This window comes from Conger conger, chromosome 6 (assembly GCF_963514075.1).
Source record: "Conger conger chromosome 6, fConCon1.1, whole genome shotgun sequence".
In the NCBI taxonomy this organism is placed as follows: Eukaryota; Metazoa; Chordata; class Actinopteri; order Anguilliformes; family Congridae; genus Conger; species Conger conger.
In genome coordinates this window covers 53,749,585-53,770,693 of record NC_083765.1, presented here as the reverse complement: position 1 = coordinate 53,770,693, position 21,109 = coordinate 53,749,585, and the positions used below count along the sequence as shown (strand labels likewise).

The 21,109-nt window shown below is 41.6% G+C and overlaps 1 protein-coding gene across 1 annotated transcript in view; it reads right to left on the bottom strand.

The window, feature by feature from the left end:
• Positions 1-20,395, bottom strand: part of hcn4 (hyperpolarization activated cyclic nucleotide-gated potassium channel 4) — a 68,339-nt gene extending 47,944 nt beyond the window's left edge. Inside the window, exon 1 of the mRNA XM_061246974.1 lies at positions 19,734-20,395. Within this exon, the coding sequence (XP_061102958.1) occupies positions 19,734-20,395 (662 nt within the window). The remainder of the gene's footprint in view (positions 1-19,733) is intronic.
• Positions 20,396-21,109: the final 714 nt, after the last annotated feature.

The following is a 21,109-nucleotide window of genomic DNA, read 5'->3' as shown; positions in this document are numbered from 1 at the left end:
TGCACTTCATATGGCTGCCAACGAGGCGGGTGACTGCGGATATCATAGGTGCAGCTTGTCCTTACAGCGAGAAGGAAGTGAAAAGGAGAAAGAACAGTCTGTGGGAGTAATAGCAAGGGGAGAGACTCTTTTATCTGGGACAGTACGTTATGTTATTTACTTGCTTAGCAGATGTTCTAATCCTGGGCGTCGTAGAGAGCTTACGTTTCATCCATTTACACAGCTGGGATATTTACTGGAGCAAATCAGGTTAAGTACCATGCGCGAGTAAGTATTATGAACAGTGACAGAAATGTTGTTGTTTTGGCTCTGTACTCCCAACAAATTGGATTTGAAATGAAACAATGAATATGAGGTTAAAGTGATGACTATCACTTTTAATTTGTTGGTATTTACTGTGCATCAATAACGGCTGATCCATGTAGGAATTGCAGCCCTTTTCAAACAGTTTCCCCTTTTTAGGGGACCAAAATTAATTGGACAAATTAGCATAATCTTAAACGAAGTTGTATTTTGTACATGGTTGAAAATCCTTGGCATTCAAAATCTGCAGCCCATAGGCTATCTGCAAAATCTGCACCCAACACTGGCTATTTTCCTTCTGATGCTCTGTCAGGCCTGTACTGCAGCCACCTCCAAAAGCACCTTCCTGCTTGTTTCAGGGACTATTTCCCTCAATCTTCAGCAAGTGAAATGGTGAAAATGGTCACTAACCAGCCAAGAACATTCCACTTTTTGGCCCTGAAAAACTACTTTGTTCCTTTTTTAATGTTTGGAGCCATTGTCCTGCTGCAAGGTGAAGTCCAATGAGTTTTCAGGCATTTGGTGATCTGAGCAGACAAGATGATTTGGTACACTTCAGAATTAATCCTGCTGCTGCCATCAGCAGTCACAATATTAATAAAAACAAATTAAGTTCCAGTGGAAGCCATACATGAACAAACCATAACACAACCTCAAACATGTTTCACAGAGGAGGTGGTATGCTTTGGATCATGAGCAATTTCCTTCTTTCCCCACATGTTCCTCTTTTACTTTGTTGCGGGTTAATACTTTCTCTCATCTGTCCATGAGAAATTGTTCCATTACATGTTATTCGGCTGATGCTTTTATCCAAAGCGACTTACTGAGACTAAGCAGGAGACAATCCCCCATGGAGCCTTGCTCAAGGGCCCAGCAACTGTGGATCCTACTGTGGCCACACAGGGCATCAAACCACTGACCTTGTGGGTCCCAGTCATGCACCTTAACCCCAAGGCAACAGGCTGTCCTTTTCTTAACTTTGCTGTGAATGATCAAATGATGCAACAAGAAACAGCTGAGCAGCCAATTGTCCAATTACTTTAGGTCCCATAAAATGGGTGAACAATGCCTGGATATGACTGTTCCTACACTGCAAATACCCTCAAATTAAATATGATACGGTTTTTACTTCACCTCACATTCATTGTTTCATTAAAAACCATCATCCAACTACTGTACGGACTGCCACCATTTTTGTTTTAGCTTGGCACAGTACTAATTGTGTTTTCCTTTGTTATCGCAAAACCCTGCATCGCCTTATCTCACAGGAATTTGCGTCGGTTCTAGAGGCCCGCTATCTACCAGCTGTTGAGTGCTAAGCATTGCCCTCCACACGAGTCACAGTGTCCCTACAGGGAGAAAGCAGCTCCTCCAAAAAGATGAGCAGCAAGCCCAACGTGGCGGCTGCATTAGTGGTCCCTGCCAAACTGCCCATGCCCACCTAACAACCAGTCCCTCCCACTGCCCTCCCTTTCAACCTCCAGCCATGTCTCTCAGCATTATCTCCTCGAACCAGGTGATGTAATCAGTAAATGAACTTGCCTGAATGAGAGGCCGTGTGTGCTTTCCTGGGATTTTGATATGCGGAGGAGAGCAAGAGAGAGAGAGAGAGGGGAGACAGAGGGGGGGGAGAGAGAGGGAGGGGGGAGAGAGAGAGAGAGAGACAACAAAACAAACAGGAAGCAAAGAAACAAAGACACAGAGGAGCCAGAATAAGAAAGTATTTAATCAGCCCCTGTTGCTCAATTCATCACTTCCGTTGGCACATTTTAGTAAGCCCCAAAAAAGCTTGCACAAAAGAGTAAACATTTCTTTTTTGCATGCTGCTTAAGCTTAAGACTAAAGAAATGTTCAGACAAAAATTAAATACAAATGTGGGACTCAATATTGCGCTTATCTGTTTTTGCTCGACTCCAAAAGCAGAGCATGAAGTGACGTTTAAGCCTAATCAGATGTGATTTATTTTGTTTATTTGTTATTTCTCTGCTTTCTACACTCAAAATAGCACCACTCACTCACCAGCAAGCCCTAAGGATAGCATAAGAATCAAATGTGTGACGGAAGTTAACTAAATGACAAATGACGGGGTGGGGTGGGGGAATAGCCCTTTCATAGAAAGTGAATAATGGTGTTTAAAAATAGGGCTTCCCCAATGGGTGGAACAAAAACAACGATGACGACATGTGTCCATCTGACCATTCATCTGAGGCTCCCAGATACCCAACATGCATTTGGCCAAACACATCGATCGGGGTGTAGAAACACTTCCTGTGAGTCATGCCAGCCATGCGCTGTTTTATTTTGTTTTTTTTGTTTTCTGTGTATGCTGGATTCAAACTCTCTGTAGCAGCTAAGGTCAGGGCATGGCGTCTTCTCAGTTCCCTCATGGTTCAAATCAGTAGAGATGTTGGGAGAGCAAGGTGACATTTGCCTCACAAATCTACCTAATGGTTTGGCCTAATGTATTTTAATAAGCTTGTTTCTGTATTGTCAGCCAGCCCAAAAATAATGTGACTGGTCAACTCAAATAGTGAGGCACAGAAGAAGGTAGGGCATGAGCTCTAAGCAGCAGTTCCTTCGTATGCTCCAGAGGTCCAGATGCCACTACAAAATAAAAGTGAAATATAGCAGAGAATGGGCAAAACTGTGCAGCATAATCAATAGGGCGGCTGATCCTTAACCCTGACACAAATCCCTGGCATTCCTGGAGGTGACACTCCCTGTACTGTAATGCTGTCTCTATCTGTAACCATCTCTTCTTTCTCCCTGAAAATTTGTATTAGTATTTGTACTAGCTTTCCAAGCAAAAAAGATACTATTTAATTATATATTTCTGGCTACGGTACAGTTTTATGTACCTATTGCCTACCTACAGTATAGCACCAATTGGGGTGGAAACTTACGATATTCCTTCTGCCTAGTCCAAAAATGACTTTTAAGAATATAAGTGGTCCCAGACAGTCAATATGTAGGACCTGGGGCAGGATACTTCTAAAGCAGCCCCAAAATGTTCCAGGCAGTCTAAATGTTATACAGCACACTGCCAAAATATCTATGAAACGTGCCAGAAACTGTCAACAGATAAACGAAAGAAAATTAAAAATTTTTGCCTTCAGCTTTCCAAAACATAGTGAAACATGCACATGCCATTTACTGTTAGAACCGGTGGAGCCAATACACGGTAATTAAGAGTTGAAGAAAAGAAATTAGCTAGGCCAGGTGGACACAAAATAGGTATACACTCAGTGAGCACTTTATTAGATAATTATTACTTATTTTTTTACTTGACTTATTGGTCTTCTGCTGCTGTAGCCTATGCACTTAGAGGTTTGATGCATTGTGCTCTTCTGCATAACACTGCTGTAATGCGTGGTTATTTGTGTTACTGTCACCTTCCTGTTAGATTCCTGACACTTTTCCTCTGACCTCTTTCAGTCACGTGTTTCTCATTGTATGTTTTTCGTTTTTCAAACAATTCTCTGCAAACTCTAGAGACTGCTGTGCCTGAAAATCCCAGGAAATCAGCAGTTTCTGAGATGCTCAAACCACCCTGTCTGGCACGAACAATCATTCCACGGTCAAAGTCACTTAGATCACATTTCTTCCCCATTCTGACATTTGGTCTGAACAGCAGCTGAACCTTGTGACCCCGTCTTTTATGCATCTAGTTACTGCCACATGATTGGCTCATTAAATACTTGCATTAACAAGCTGGTGTACAGGTCTACCTAATAAAGTGGTCACTGAGTGTATATCAAAGACAGACCTGATATAAACTGAGAAGAAATGACTTGTACGAGGCAGGAAATGAATGAAGGTGGCTTTCTCCTCTACTAAGATGTAAATGTCACATAAATCAATATAATCACCGGACCTGCAAACCTGGTCTTCTACACGCTGCGATCACATTAGAATGCATCAGCCCTTTTCAAGTCATTTGCAGTATATACTTATTTATTTGCTGCAATGCACGAGGAGAAAAATGCTACTGCAGACAAATGAGAAATGCACATCCACACATTAAGCCTGCCCAGCGCCCTATGTTTGCATGTCCTCATTCCTGCAGGACTGTCACGAGGTCAGGTGGTACATTTCAATCACTCTGTCTCATTTACCGCCTGCCTGCCCCCCCAACCCCCCCACCCCCCTCCCATCCTCCCTCCATTAAATAAATTGTGTTGTAATAATCTCCTCTGATGTGTGCACCTATATAATATTTCTGGACGAGCATGTCGGCCTATTCTGATTACACCACTTTCAGGACCCTCCAGGACATTCGGTAATCCCTTGCTTTACCCATGTAGGCCTATAAACAACAACAAAAAAAGACTCATTTACCAACAAGACAGAAAAACACCCCAGACCAGCACCCAGTGTGGTGGACAAACACAAACCGTAGGAAGGCTCTGCTTAACAGTGCAGTCAGGGGCAGGGTGACACAGAACACTATTGGTAGAAATGCGGGGAGGGGTTTTGGGAGGGGGGGTGGGGGTGGGACTTTATTCAATTTTCGATAAATCTCCCAATGACAAGCCAGCAGCTCCAGGAGAGCCAAGGCAAATCAATTCAGTGTGTAACCAGGAGAGACAACTGTGCAATGAGCAATATGTTGAACAATATTTCAGTATTGGTTGGGAGCTGTAGTCCAGAGCTTGAGCAAAAGCATTCTCAACAAAGTTGTGTGCGTCGACTGTCTGGCAATATCAGTAGCACATACACTCAGTGACCACTTTGTTAGGTATACCTGTACGCCAGCTCGTTAATGCAAATATTTAATCAGCCAATCACGTGGCAGCAAGTAAATACATGAAAGCATGCAGACGTGGTCAAGAGATTCAGACATTTTTCAGACCAAATGTCAGAATGGGGAATAAATGTGATCTAACTGACTTTGACCGTGGAATGATTGTTGGTGCCCGACAGGGTGGATTCAGCATCTCTGAAATTGCTGATCTCCATGGATTTTCATGCACAACAGTGCATGATAGCAATTGAAATTGTACTTCCCTCTAGGGTCTTTCTGCGCACTTAGCCCTGGTTATGGGTAGGCACTTAGTTGTACATCGCTCTGGATAAGAGCGTCTGCCAAATGCCAATAATGTAATGTAATGTAACAGCCTCTAGAGTTTATAGAGAATGGTGCGAAAAACAAAAAAAACATCCAGCAGTTCTGCAGACAGAAACGTGTTGTTAATGAGAGAGAAGAAGAGAAGGGCCAGACTGGTCAAAGCTGACAGGAAGGTGACTGTAACACAAATAACCACACATTACAACAGTGGTATGCAGAAGAGCATATGTAAACAGACAATGCCTCAAGTCTCCAAGTGGATAGGGTACAGTAAGTGTAAAGACTAATAAGTGTAAAAAAATAAGTGTAATAAATACCTAATGATGTTCTCACTGAGTGAAGTTTGCCTTTACAACAAGATGAAAGCTGCGTACATGCCAGTGTGTCTCTCAGTAACTAAGAGTACGTAGTAAGTTAGGCTTTGACAACATACATTGCTAGAGCCAAAATGAACATTGATTTTCTTAAAACCAGACTTTCCAGTGGATCATCCACCATATATTCTTCTTCATAATTTACAATTCCCAGACCGCCTGCACAGTAAATAATTCGCATTCAGACAGTTGCATTTCCTTCTAAATATCCCCTGAGATATTTTGATAATCCCTTGAGGTTCCCAAATCATGAGCAGAACTGACATAATGTTGACTGACAACACCAATATTTTCCAAACATGACAGTAACAGGATAACACGCAGTAAAGAGCACAATCCTAAATTGATCTGGTCGACACTTTACTACGGCTAATTACTTTTAAGATGGCTAATAACGGTCTCTGAGTATGTTTCAATGTGCATCTCTCCATAGCAGCATTCACATGAATGTGTCCAATATGACTTAAAAAATGGGTAAGTGGTTTTAAAAACCCAGTTATCACATTTACTGCACTGACCAATTCTGTGCCAAACCTTTCCATAGCAGCGCTGAACAATTAAAATGGCAATACATTTACTGGATCTATAAAGCATTCATTTTCAAACGGTGTGCTCTAAGGGTTTCACAGCAAGAAAACCCCAGAGAGAAATACTGGGGGAGGTTCCAGCTCATCAGTGTTCTTGTTCAGGCAAGTCATGAATTTAGTCAAATGCAAGATGTTTGTTAGTTTATCATGGCGTATAGTGATTTGATACTTGTACCCACACCTGTTTTCTGTATGAATGGGCTGGATTGACTTCATTACCGTAAGTCATCCCCAAGCCATTCATTGGTATCTTTAAATCTACAAGGCCATTCTAGAAAAATCTCTGCTTTTGTGTGGCGTCTAAAATTTTAAGAAATATTTTACAGTATAAAGGAACACCTCTCTAAGAATATGTTATGATTTTATGTACCTGCGTGTGATCTAAATGCAGTAACTGCAGAACGGGAATAACTTCTCATAACTCCTTTTCAAAGGCAGTTCACTGGGGGGAGTTTGCTGTCCCATGTGGTAGTATTGTGGTTTCAAAGTTAGTGTTTTAACAGTATTGCCATTATTTTATTGTCTGGGATTTCCTTATGTGCTGTGTATCCTCATTTCCCTTAAAACTGCCCTTCACCAAATCTATTTAGTAAATGCTCACACATTATCTGTGACCTGACAAAGGAGTCTTCCTTAAAAGCAGGCGAGCTTTGGTTTAGTAGCTAAAGGGAGCTGCTCACCTACGCTTTTTTATAGTTCTGTTTTTCCTTGGATAGGGAGCCCTTTGATGCAAGATGAAAGATGGCAAGATATTTTGCTCCTGTGCTGAGCCCTGACACTACACTTTGAATGTAAATATTTATACGCTTTGTCAGGCCAAACTCTGTATCACAAGGAGCTTTGATGGGACGTTTAGACCTGACACAAAGCGACTGACACCAAAAGACGAAATATGGGATGCCACTTACTTCAGCTCTAGCTGATCAAAACTGCCAATAAACTACTCCAATGTGAATATTCATGGTTACACGCTCTCAATTCAAGGGGAAAATCTGACTGCTTTGCATATGAAACGGGGCACAGTGCAACTCGTTGCCCATGGAAATTAGCCATAGAAACCCAATAAAAGCTCGCAAATTACTTCGGTCTGAGATGGATGAATTCAGCCTGTGCAAAATTCCCTGTCAAAAGCCTTACTAATCTGTATGAAACAAAAATGTATTGTAAAAAAACAGGACATTGGCTACTGTAGAAACCTTACTTTGCAACCTGAGAAAGGTACTTCCAATATCCTTAATGTATCATTTCCCCCATGCAGTACCTATTTGCACTGAAACTACTGTATATCCGCACAATTTCTTTGCAATCTCTACATTTGGAGGTTAATCCCCAACTGCAACCCTGTAAATAACTTATACATCATGGTGAATTCTGCTTCAACCTGTATGGACCCTACATGTTGGAATCTATCATATTTTATATGTGGTGTGTATTGAAACATAGTCTATTAAGGCACATTTGCTACGGCTTGGCCATTGGCCATCCTTCTGCAGCAGAAAGCCATGCCTAACTCATATCAGAATTTTACAGCTTGTTAAATATATTAATGCCCCCTCGACTATATTTTAATTACAACTATCAAAATAATAAATCCCATCAAGACCAGATGAAGCAAGCTGAACTAACAGCCGTTAAAATATGCAACCAGGAGGAAATATCTTCCACTTCCCACAGAATATCCCCAACAAATAGAGGGCTCCTGAATTGACTGGCAATGCACAAAAAATACTCCAAAAAACAGACATATATAAAATCAACATGCTGAACATGACAAATACAGGACTTTTAATGTAATATAAATATACTCGGTGCATCCACCTCTGGCAGGATAACAGCATGGACTTAAAGTCCAGTGACTGAGATGGCCATTGTAGAACACATATTTTGTTGTCACTGAACCATTTCTGTGTGGATTTTGAGGTATGCTTTGGATCATCGTCTTCCTGGAAAGTCCAACTACAGCCAAGATAGTCAGCCAAAATTGCCTGATACTTGGTGGAATCAATTATGCCATTCACTTTACCCAGTGCCCTTGAACCTCTGGAATTAAAACAGTCCCAAAACATCACTGACCCATCACCAAATTTCACTGTGGGTATGACGTACATTTCCTTTTATGCATCTCTGTTTTGACGCCAAATATACCCATCCTGTCCATCTGACCAAAATGTCAAATTTGATCTCATCTGACCACAGCACCTGTTCAAACATCCTTTAAATGACCAAATGAGACCAAATGAGACCAAAATCAAATGTTTTGGTCAAATACAGCACCAAAATGCTTGCCATTGAAACAGAGATAATGGTCCTATCGTTTACTTGTTCTGCCAGTCAGGGGTGCCGATAATTCTGGAGCCCACTGTATATAATCACTCATCCACAAACAGCCCCACTTCTGCACAAATACGTTGGAGATTGAGAGCAAATGACACAAGGAGCCTGGGAGGGAGAGGACCGGTGGATGCTCAAGGTTCACCTCACTTCGTCCTGCCGGCTTCAGCCGCATGAGGGTAAGATGAACGCTTGGGTCCCGGGCGGAGAAGCTAGGTGAAAGGAAGCCAGGCCAGGCTCAGGGAGAAAGAGTGTTTGCACAGATTGACAGGCATGCTGGGACAGGTTGGCTTCCCCTTATTATTGTGTCCCCAGTCCCATCTTGTTAAAGACACAGAGAGAAAGCTTAATGAAGCCTTTCCTAAAAAGCTTTGAGCGTAAGTCTCTTTCATTACCCTCCTCCTGCTGTGATGCAGCACGATTGAAATAAAAATCGTCAAGTGAAGTTTCCCCCTTTGGAGGATAAATTTAGACAGTTTAAAAACACTTAAGAACAAGCTTTTTTTCATTGCTGCGTAGTTCTAATATGCCAGCCTCCTCCTTTACATCAGCGATATTTCCTGGACTGTTTCATGCATAGCTGCTGACATCTATTGCTTCCATTTAGCCAGCTGGCAATAACGGAGCCTACTGGTGAACACGTTGCATGTTTATAAATGTGCATTGAAAAGGCTACGCAGCTTTAGGTCTGGGAATGAGCCTGGATTGGATTATGATGCCATTTTAATCCCCTTTCCTTCTGATAATGTGCCTTTCCCCCTTCTTAATGTATCTGAAATATTTGATGAGGGGCAGTAGCTCAATTTCGTACTGGCCCCTAAATGATAAATAATTAATATAATGCTAGTTCTACAGTAAAGGCACAATCCGAATTTACTATGATTTTGATTAAAATCCGTGCCGTTTGCTGTTTGTGGCACTGTGTGTTTAAGGGGCACTTATTAAACATAGGCCCAGCCTGGCCATCATAACAGCTTGAACGTATATGTACAGTGCAGTCCATAAGTATTTGGACAGTGTTGTTATTTTTGGCTCTGTACTCCGGCCTATTGGATTGAGGGGATCAAAAGTATTTGAGGGGATCAAAAGTAAATACATAAATTGCAAAACATAATCTTAAATAAAGTCATCATATTTAGTATTTGGTTGCAAATCCTTTGCATTTGATGACTGGCAGAAGTCTGGGACTCAGCTCAAGGTTTTTCAAGTTTTGACCAACTCAGGTCAGGTGATTAACTTGACCAGTAAAGAACATTCCACATTTTGGCCCTGAAAAATACCTTGTATTTGGGCTAATTTTCCTGTTGTGAGGTGAACCGCCATCCAATAGGTTTTGAGGCTCTTGGCAGAAACTGAGCAGATCATCAATAAAGGCAACTGAACCAGGTCCACTGGTGGCTATACATGCCCAGGCCATAACACTAGGTTTACCATGCTTCACAGATGAGGTGGCATGCTTTGGATCATGGGAAGTTCCTTTCTTTCTCCACACTGTCCTCTTTCCATCACTTTGGTACAGGTTCATATCATCTGTACAGCTACAGCCCCACTGTAGCTGTAATAAGTGCAGCTGTTCGGCCCCTGAGCAAGATTCTTAACCCACATTACTCCAGAGTGGATATGCCCCTGCCTACTCTAATCAACTCTATGTAGCGTTGGATAAAAGCGCTATATAATTGTAATGTTAACACCTCAAACCTTTTCTTCCTCCTTCACAGTAATTTCAGTCTATTCAGAATATTTTGCGGAGGCACTGTATTACTGTATTTTTCTTTCTATCCATATCATAAAAGATAATCTACAAGCGTGCTCTTCTGCATCCATATTTGAAAGAACAAAGGGAGCACCAAAAAAAGAAGAAATAATTTATAAATTATGGGCAGAAATATACATGCTTTACTGCACTCACTGCCTCTACTACTATTACAAATAAGAGGCTAAGAATAATAAAAACAGAGAGGCACATGCAATGGCAGAACAGCACAGTAAACACAAGACACTTGTATTTACAGTACAGGAGTACAGTAGGACATTCAACACGGGCAGCCGGTAGCGTAGTGGTTAAGGTAAAGGGCTGGGACACGCAAGGTCGGTAGTTCGAATCCCAGTGTAGCCACAAATCATCAAATGCAAAGGATTTGCAACCAAATACTAAATATGATGACTTTATTTAAGATTATGTTTTGCAATTTATGTATTTACTTTTGAGCCTTGAGCAAGGCCCTTAACCCTGCATTGCTCCAGGGGAGCATTGTCTCCTGCTTAGTCTGTACGTTCCTCTGGATAAGAGCATCTGCCAAATGCTAATAATCTAATGTAATGTAATGTAACATGCTTCCTGAACCAGTAATGTTACTGACAAATAAATACATCTGAGGCTGAGGTGCTTAGCACGTACTGAATATTCCACATAGACAGAGAATTGGCATTTTCATTGCCAAAAGCAAGAAGTATGTCACTTCTAATTAGAAGCGGGGTTCAACAACTTTTCTAGAATAAATGTAGCAAATAATAGATGAACACCCCCCCACCACCACACACACATACTTGTACCACAATGAATATGTTCATCACAGATTGTCATGTGCATTCTTCACCACAGTCAATGGGAACAGAAAGAGGTGACTGATTACAGACTTTTTTCCAGCTCCAGTCCATTGCAAACTAGACCAGTTTGCCGTTTGTGATTAATCTATAAAACTACAGTCTGAAGGAATTAAGAATTTGAATTGCTTAAATAAGATACTGATGACATTCATTAATCTTAATTAAATGGCAAATATGTTGACATCCCCGACATAAAACAAATGCAGAATGCAGAGAAGTATATTTAAAGCTAATGATATATTTTGTGAGATGAACCTCTTGTTCATTAAGGATTGAGAAATACCATGCCCTCCATTGTCAATAGTACAAACAAAATACTTATGCGGACAAACTTAATTTTGCTTACAATTTATGTACTCATTGGTGGACTTTGTTGGTGGCATTAAATTAAACCGCAAATTCATACAAACTTTTTACTACTACCGCATTTCACTACATTAAATATATCCTGTGTAACATAGTTAATTTCCATCCATCCATCCATTATCTTAACCCGCTTATCCTGAACAGGGTCGCAGGGGGGCTGGAGCCTATCCCAGCATACATTGGGCAAAAGGCAGGAATACACCCTGGACAGGTCGCCAGTCCATCGCAGGGCACACACACCATTCACTCACACATTCATACCTACGGGCAATTTAGACTCTCCAATCACCCTAACCTGCATGTCTTCGGACTGTGGGAGGAAACCGGAGTACCCGGAGGAAACGCACGCAGACATGGGGAGAACATGCAAACTCCGCACAGAGAGGCCCCGGCCGACGGGGATTCAAACCCAGGACCACCACATAGTTAATTTAGTTTTTTTAATTATTTTGAAATCAGCGGCTGTTGGCTTAAGCCGCCTGCTCATGTGGATCTTGTGAGTTACATCATATCCTCTGAGGTCTTTCTTTAATGCGAATGGGTAAGCACACATTTTGTTAGCTCTGAAACAGAGTATGATGATGATGGAGAAATGGCTGTTTCACTCACATGGATCACATTCAATAATAATTTATTCTGTGTGTGAAGCAACGCCATTTTAACATTGCGTGCCTGCATTGGTAATGTTATTCACTGATGGTGTTTCTGTGTGACTGTATGAGGACCCTGTTGCTGCTGAACTGTTTACATTGCCACATCATCATGAAAGAAAAGAAAATAATAAAACTTTCATCAACAACTCTGCTTGCGTGGGTTTCGCTTACCAGCCAAACTACATCTGTCGCACATGGATGGACAATGTTTTGCATTACATTACATTACATTAATGGCATTTGGCAGACGCTCTTATCCAGAGCAACGTACAACAAAGTGCATACCCATAACCAGGGATAAGTGTCCTGAATTTCAACTTTGCAGACCACGTACTGCATGGTATGGCTCAAAAACAACACAAATAATTGTCAACTGTAACATCTTCTGTTTGGTGTTCAGATGGGCAGATGAGAAAGACATTAAGAAAATAAAAAATCATTTTGAAAACCCTGTCTGTGTAATGCAAGTGTCACTGTAAAACCTAAATAAATCAGTCTGTTCTCCTCGGAGATGATCCCCTACTGAACCAATTTTTCCCCCAATATGCCCAGGTCTAATTAAAACACTGCTAACTGTATAAAGTCAAACTTGGCTACTGCTGGATCTAGATATCACCCACAAACTGTGCTTGTGATAACCAGCTTCTCTATCACCCTCATCATCAAACGGAAGATTTAATAGGCTGGTCTTATGATCATGACTATGAACAAATGTGTGAACAAAAAAAATTCAACAGCCTTAGGATTTCCAATTTATTGCACAGAAAGATTAAAGGGCAGAGATTATAGTATGAAGTCCAAGTTAAGATATCACCTATGGCCTACTATAGGCCTACTGGGTATAAACACTTTCCTTGGCTTCGTGATGCAAATTTGAAGTAATATATGAAGGTAAAATGGATGCCATTGAAAAGCATTGAATGGGGCTATGATTGACATTTTAAATACAGCACTAGTTACTGTTTCAGAAACTGAATAAGATTAAACAAATTGATTTTCCAATGAAGTATTCATAGTTATTTCAATTACTGCGACAAGTAATAATCGCACATTGATGAAAGCACAGGGATATTAGATCAAATGCCAGGCCTGCACTTTTAAAAAATGTTTCTAGAAATTATATCAAAGCTGTGTAACACCAGAATTAGACATAAATACTGCCAAATGGTTGTAATTATGGTGCTATTGAGAAAATATTCCAATTGATGTCACAGACAATGTTGGATATACAGCAAATCAGAGGGTTACTTGCTAATAATTTAAAATGGTAAGCGTGAAAATGCGCATGCCCCAGCATGATATTTGTAAAGTGGGACCAATGTAATCTGCACACCAGTAGACCATGTCACAGCATGGACCAACAAATGGCACTTGTTTTCTGAAGAACTTTCATTATATATTATTCAACATTTTGCTTTGGTCAAAAGTATAGTTTTTATATGTCATGCCACTGAGCTGAACTACCTCACAAAATTATATTACTGCCGTTATTTTTTGATGAGGACTTATGACATTTATTTTAACCATGGCAAGGTTAAGTTGACAGAACACATATTTCCTTTTAATAAATATGAGTTGTGAATTTTGGCCCCAAAATGAAAGATTTATATGTTGCATTTTGATTTATACATTTATGCTTTTATACATAATACATGCTTGTCATACATTTTGGTGTATGACAACATTCCACCAGTGACCACAAGATGGAGATTCATTTCGGAGACGGATCTCTGAATGCAGTATTTGCAATCTTAATTGAAATATTTAATTGGTATTTCAAGGTTGACAAATCTGAATTTAGACTTAAATACATTGAGTGGTTTGAAAATACAAATCCCTTAAATTGCTTGCAGCTCGGTATTCAAAGCACATTATCTTAACCTTGCAGGTCCAGCGGGCACTGAGACAGCAGAATTAATGGGCATGTCAAAGTTAGACAACACACAGTGCTGTGTCATATGAAAGACAGTATAAAGGCTTTAAACATTTTTCCTTGTCTGGGATCAACTGCATGTATTCAATGTTATTCTCAAGGACAGGGTTTAATCAAACACATTGTGGTTTGTCTGTAAAAACAACAGTTGAGTAGGATTTCAGGTGCTAGATCTCATAGCCATTGAATGGATACAATTCTAACAATGTATGCTATAGGTTATAATTGCACTTGCGTATAATTATTTTAGTATTCGGGGTATTCTAGTTGTCAATGGTGGTATGCTACTTGGAAGTTGATTTACTCTTCAAGGGTTCAAGTTTCTATATGATCACTCTAGGACTTGGAACTGTACGTTCCTCTAGGGTCTTCAATGCAATTCAATTGTCCTTGGTTCTGATTTGCACTTCATTGTACGTCGCTCTGGATAGGAGCATCTGCTAAATGAATGTAATGTAATGTAAAATTCTGGTCAGCTACACTGTCAATGTCGAATGTGTAAATTCAGGCTGTGGAGCATTATGAAGACTAAACATGTTGAATGCATGTTCCATGTGGTTATCCCGGCACTTTTGCCATGAATTGCTGCTACAACATCTTATTAATATTGTGACAGTGCTGTATTTGGTGATGCCTGCTGTTCAGGGTGTAAGCCACTTAGGGGCGCCAGCGAATGCACTGTCACAAGTTCATGTATTCACCCTGAAAATATAGGCAGTTTTGCAGATTTATAAATGCATTTTACATTGCAGTAACATTATGCTAGATGTTCACTACAGCATGCACTGTTGAGGATTTTAATGCAGTTTTTAAAGAACTCGGTTGTTAATGGATCTGTATTGTATTGCAAATGTTATTCTTGATTTTGTGTGTAAAAATAAGGGTGAGAAAACACAACTTTTGTAAGCGGTCTGGAGAGGACCTAAAAGAGAACATAAAGTTATACATTGCTGCTAAGTCTGTCTTTGTCTTTAACTCGGTTGAAGAGCTAACAGTCTAACGGTGGGTAAACAGTGAGGTTCTTATGAACAGGGCATTTTCAGCCCGGCAAGTGGCTGTGTTTCTTTTAGCCAGTGGCTAATGTGCATCCGTACTCTCTGTTTATTTTGTACTGATTGTGAGTATTTCCTGTCAAAGTTACGGTCGAGGCCGGGTAAGTTGACCATGAGGATTCCGAATCTGACATCAGCTTGACGTAACAACATCATTTTCATGCAGAAATCCAAGATGGCCACCAACCGGTAAAGCAAAAACTTAAAGCAACTCCCTCCATAAGGATCTCTTGCAATAAAGTAATTGATGAATGGATGACAAGTAAACTCATTACAAAATAAGTTATTTTGAAAACTGTTCAAGTTACAGTTATTAAAATTAAACCTCTAAAAGCATGTTGAAAAAAATCATTTTTCCCTGAAAATTGTAATTTTCTGTAGACCACTGACAATCAAAACACAATTGAAACAGAGTTAGAATGCAGTTATGCTTTCGTGTCATACTTGACATTGTTATGACATTGTAACTGATGAATCAATATGACCTTGAGAAATACGAGCATTCTGCCTCGATTCTGAATCATCAGGCTCCGATGAATCCCCCCTCCTCCTCTGTACATCATCATCTCCCTCCGCTTCCCCCTCCTTGCTCTCATCTTCCTCGGTCTCCTCAGCTGGCCCTGGTGCAGGTAGATGTGTCGGGAGAACAGGTTGTGTGTGTGGTGCACAGGGCGACAGCGACCACCCACCAACTTCCAGCCATATGGTGCAGGGTGGTGCTTCTTGGAGGGGTGGCACACAAGATACGCCAAGTAGTTTACACAGAGGCAGTGTTGGTGGAGGCTATCTGCATCTGGAGGGATGGTTGAATGATTTGTTCTTCGGTGTCTTCCACCTCGCTGCTCGGGCCTCAGCCATGGTGCTACTCTTTCTGTCTACATGGATGACATGTCGTGTGAACTGGAAGAGCTCCTCTACCACCTCCTCCTCAAGGTCAAGGCTACTTCCGCACCTCGAGAGCTGTCGTCGTGCCACAGGGCTCTTCGCCACCTGGTCATACAACGACTTCTTACCCTTGCCGTAGAGCCCTGAGTTGGCATCACAGCCTGACATACAGTGCAGCTGCACAATACAGTCTGGCATCTCATCAGTCACCAGGCCACGGCATAAGACCATCTCCTGCTCCCTCTTGATAGCCCATAGCGGGCAAGAATGATGGATTACACCTTGTGGACGTAGTGTGACCACGTGTGTAGGGTGCCATGTTGCGTCTGTCAATCTTCTAATGATGGAGTTGCCATCCTCCAGATAATGCCCATATCGATGAGATCGGTGTAGGGTTGCTGGAGATCAACGGATTGCAGAGGGAGTCTCTGGATGAGCTTGCTCTTCTGTGTCTTCGTGTATGTGCCGTTGGGAATTGAATAAGGCCGCACACTCCTCGACAACACGATGTTCCAGGAACTCGGTGAGGTCCACAAGTTGACAGACCTCAACCAGGTCGATTACTGCCTTGAGTGCGTTCTGCTCCATTTCAGCAGTTCTCGCTTTGAGTTCCTCCCAAGGCTTCTCTGTGTCTGGCATCTTGGCAAACGTCAAGCGTTTGCTCTGAGGGACGGGTGCATGGAGGGAGGTAGTCCAACTGAACACCCGCTCTCGCAAGAAGCTGGCCAACTTTTCCTTTAGAGCTGAAGTCCGCAAAGAGCTCTTCAGACTGTAGGGCGCGGAGGGTTTGTGAGGATGGGTTGAACGGAAAGGAGACCAGTTCCGGCATACTCTGCTCACCTTCTCATCTTCTTTCTGAAATAATGTGTTCATTTATAATCCTTGGTGCTCCCTTTCAAAAGTTACATTTTGATGATAGCAGTTACAGTCCTAATAACAGTGTCACTACCAATAATAACCTTGTACACTCCCCCAGCCCCTCCACACAAAATAAGGGATCTCTTTACCAATTAAAGTAGAAGTTTTCTTTTTCAGTCTTGGGTTGAGGTTCCCATTCAACTCCTGTCTACCTGAAAACTGTCGCACCTCAGTTCCCAGTTGCGTAATGCTGTCACACTGTCTGACGCATTTCCTAAGGAGTGGTAATGGTGTCGTGTGAACCCTCCCTAGTCCCACAAAGGCTTGCTTTTTGCTTGTTCGTCACCTTGTTTTCAAGCTGCCTAATCTGTTTCAATTCCATTGGCAAATGCATCTTCCAATGTTTCTGGTTTGCTGCAGCGCAACTGTACACGGATGCCATTTCCTATATGAGTGATAAGATGATCCCAGGCAAGTCAGTTCAGAGTGCCCATGCTGTAATCTCGGTAGGCCTTGCAAACGAGTCAGCGAAGTCATGCCCAAAGTCTCTGACGTCCGTTTCCTATCGAGGAGATCAACATGGCTCCAGACACCATGCAGCACAGGCTCAAACTGAAACCTTCAAGCTAAGATTATCCCCCTATTTGTCTGGCGCTTAACTAACACAAATGTCCCGTGCTTGTTCCTTCGTAAGCGAAAAAAGAAAATCCAAAGGGTCCCTTTGACTCCATGAATTTACCTCCGCTGCCAGTTCAAACTTCTCCATGCCGTCCATTCTCCACTGTCTCCATCTAATGACTCGGGCAGGAACACTGGGCTGTCAATCCTTCTGCTCTCACGGAACTGTGGTGACCCTGCTGCAGCAAACTCGGCCTCCTCTTCCATAGCACTCGGCAGCTAGGTCTACAATGCCAACTGTGAACTGTGTAAATCCCACCGCTGCAACCAATTTGTAACAAGTCCTTAACAAGCTCCCTTTATTGTAGAATGGGGTCTGTATTGTCGGTCGCCTCGACCATACTTTCAACAGGAAGTACTCAAAATCAGTATTCAAAATAAACTGTGCATAGACATACACATTAGCCACTGGCCAAACTAAACACAACGTTAGTGTTATTAGCTCTTCCACCCAGTTAAAGACAAAGACCGCTTAACTTTCGTGGGCCAGGTCTTTATACCCTAATGTACCACTTCATGCTGTTCTCTTTTAGGTCTGCTCCACACTGCATACAAAAGTTGTGTTTTCTTGCACTTATTTTTACACACAAAATCAAGAATAACATTTGCGAAACAATACAGATCCACTCACAACCAGATTCTTTAGAAACAACATTAAAATCCTAAACAGTGTATGATGTAGTGAATGTCAATCATAATGTTACTGCAATGTAAAATGCATTGAAAAAATGTATTAAGCAGGGCATTTTTTTTTAATATAGACGGAAATACTAGATAGGGGAGGCCGGGAATGAACAAGGGGCATATTTAAACATGGGGATTTTGCATAGTTTTGGATAGTTTTCATGCAAGTATGATGGGTTTGTTTTCACTGATGTATTATAGCAATGCACTTCTCGTGTTTGAGTGGCTGGACAATTTGAAAACATAATTGAGAGTTATTAAGAAATCTGTGTTTTAGCACTATGAAAGTAATGTTTGTTCAGGTATTTTTTTATAACGGACGATATGTGACCACCACAGACTCTGAATATAGATTCAATATATGTAAATAAAAAAGTATACATTTAAATCTTATAAGATTGATATGATTGTATAGACACATGTCACGATCAAGCAGAAACCGTGAGCCTTGCTGGAGTACAAGTAGTTCGTATAAATATGCGGTTAGTACAGACACCATTATAGACAATTTCTACAAGACAGTTTTCAGATGATAAATGTAAACTGTAAGAAATGTTGGATTCATCAGCTTTTGCCTTATTCAAGTCCGGTTTCCGACATTTGGGACGCTGTTTCAACTTGCCCAGGATCTGTTTAAACTTGCCCCATAGCTGGGGCACGTTGGATCAGTTTCACTCCCGCTGCTTTCGAATGAACTGTAATAGCCAATCGTAGAACTGTACTGATGTTAGTCATAGCAAAGACAAGCATTGAAAAACATTTGCTTCAATGTGCGGATATATTTTTTTAATTAGCCTAGGCGAAAAAAGTGTTTGATTGTTCCCCGGTCTACCCTACAATTTTATGAATCAGAAAACGTGACAACGCAATCATACGGAAGCTGTATTGACTTGAATTCAATGCAACTAATTAGGCTACAGATAAATGACTATATTTTATCTCCCCTTAATTAAAATTATGTTAAAGATGATATTTCGAAATGTTATGTGCCCACTTATTGAATACGATTAACTTATCAGAAACAGACTGTTTATTTTCGTGTTGTGTTTGTTTCTTATGTCATGCTAGTTAACACAAGTCTCTTTACGATAGACAGTCTCATTTTAATATAATTCCATTTGAAAAGTTAATTAACAAATCCTTCATGATCTCAAATGCATTCACTTCGAGTTCAAATTGTGGGCAATAGAGATGACCCATGCATATTGGCTGCGCGCAATTTTGCTGCTGTATGCATCCAGAAATCCACGAGGTATTTAACTTATTTTTGAATTTGTGAATGGAGAACTCACATTACCAGAGAGATTTCAACAAACACACAAGTTTGAGCGAATGCCATTGTGTGATTAGTTACCTGAAATCACTGTAGGGATGAATTATCCAAAATCCTGCGGATTTAACCCGCTCTTGTTCCCTTTCTACCGCCTTTTCACTTCCAAACATCCGTAAGGAGAATTTGTTGACCCCCGGTTGGAGCAATGCTCCGAATTGCCTATGAATAAAACCAGCCTGGTACAATCTCTCGTCGTCCGACATTATTTGATCGATGCCATCCAACTTTATGAAGCCCGATTGCTCATCCGGAGATGCCTGTTGTGCCCCTCCACCATGCGCTCCCAGTTCCGAACCACAATCTAGAGCTCCCGGTGGGCTCGCGGCGCCGGGGGTAACATCCCCTTCGGTGATTAGGCGCCTCTCTTCCGCAGAGTCTGAGTCGTGGACATGTCGACCAGTGATGGACGAGAGACTGTCTCCAAACCTCCTGCAGTCCCCATTCGAGCTGGTCTTCATGGGTCTCCCGATGTCCGTTTCCACGATCACGTCTCCGCTTTTGGTCTCCCCGATGCCTTTGCAGCTTCCTGCGGAGGACGGCGAAGGTAACTGCTTCATCCTGATACTCTTCCTTCTGGTGTCCTTGTCGCCGTCTTCTCCTTCGTCAATGATCGAGGCTTTCTGTCCAATGTGTTGTGGCAAACTGTAGAGCCTTTTACGCATGGATGAATGTAACCGGTCCATTGTAGTATTAATATCGTCTAATTTCAGGGGGAAAAATGAATGAAAAAAAAATCTAAAACAGGATTTTTACTGCTGTTATTGCCACGGATGACACAGCTCTCCACCGGTGACTGTAAGCGCACTGTCTGGAGCTAATCAAAAACCCCGCAAGCCTTACACTAGTGCACATGACATGGGTGGATGTGGTGCATTTGAAGGAAACGGATCGTCTCAAATGTTACCTGACGTTTGAAATACGCTTCACGCGCAGCTCTGACAGCACACCGCGCTGCAGCCTCACACTCCTGTTGAAAGGCACTGGAATGCTCAATATCCAATGAGCGCAAAATAAAAAAAACACATGAAGCTACCTCCACATGCCAGGTAAGGGACGTGACGGACGATGGGACATTCTGGGAGGTCATTAAAAACGAGACACCCTCTCTTTCTTCAGATCCGTATTTGTTGTCAATTACAAACAATGCAATGCAATCATGCAAACAGCACCAGCATCCTAGAAGCGCTGACATCACGGGTCCATCGTCCCAACCTTTGTGGCATTGTGCATATTCATGAAGCTGATCTATTGGGTTGCCATAGGAGCGAGAACTGCAAATAAGCTCAGCCCACCTAAAACTCCAGTCTGGGCTTTTAAAGGGCTAACGCTCAAAGGGCAGTCCCATCCTTTCTTTATGTTGCTGAATAAATCATATTATCCAGTGTCTGCGCTGAAAC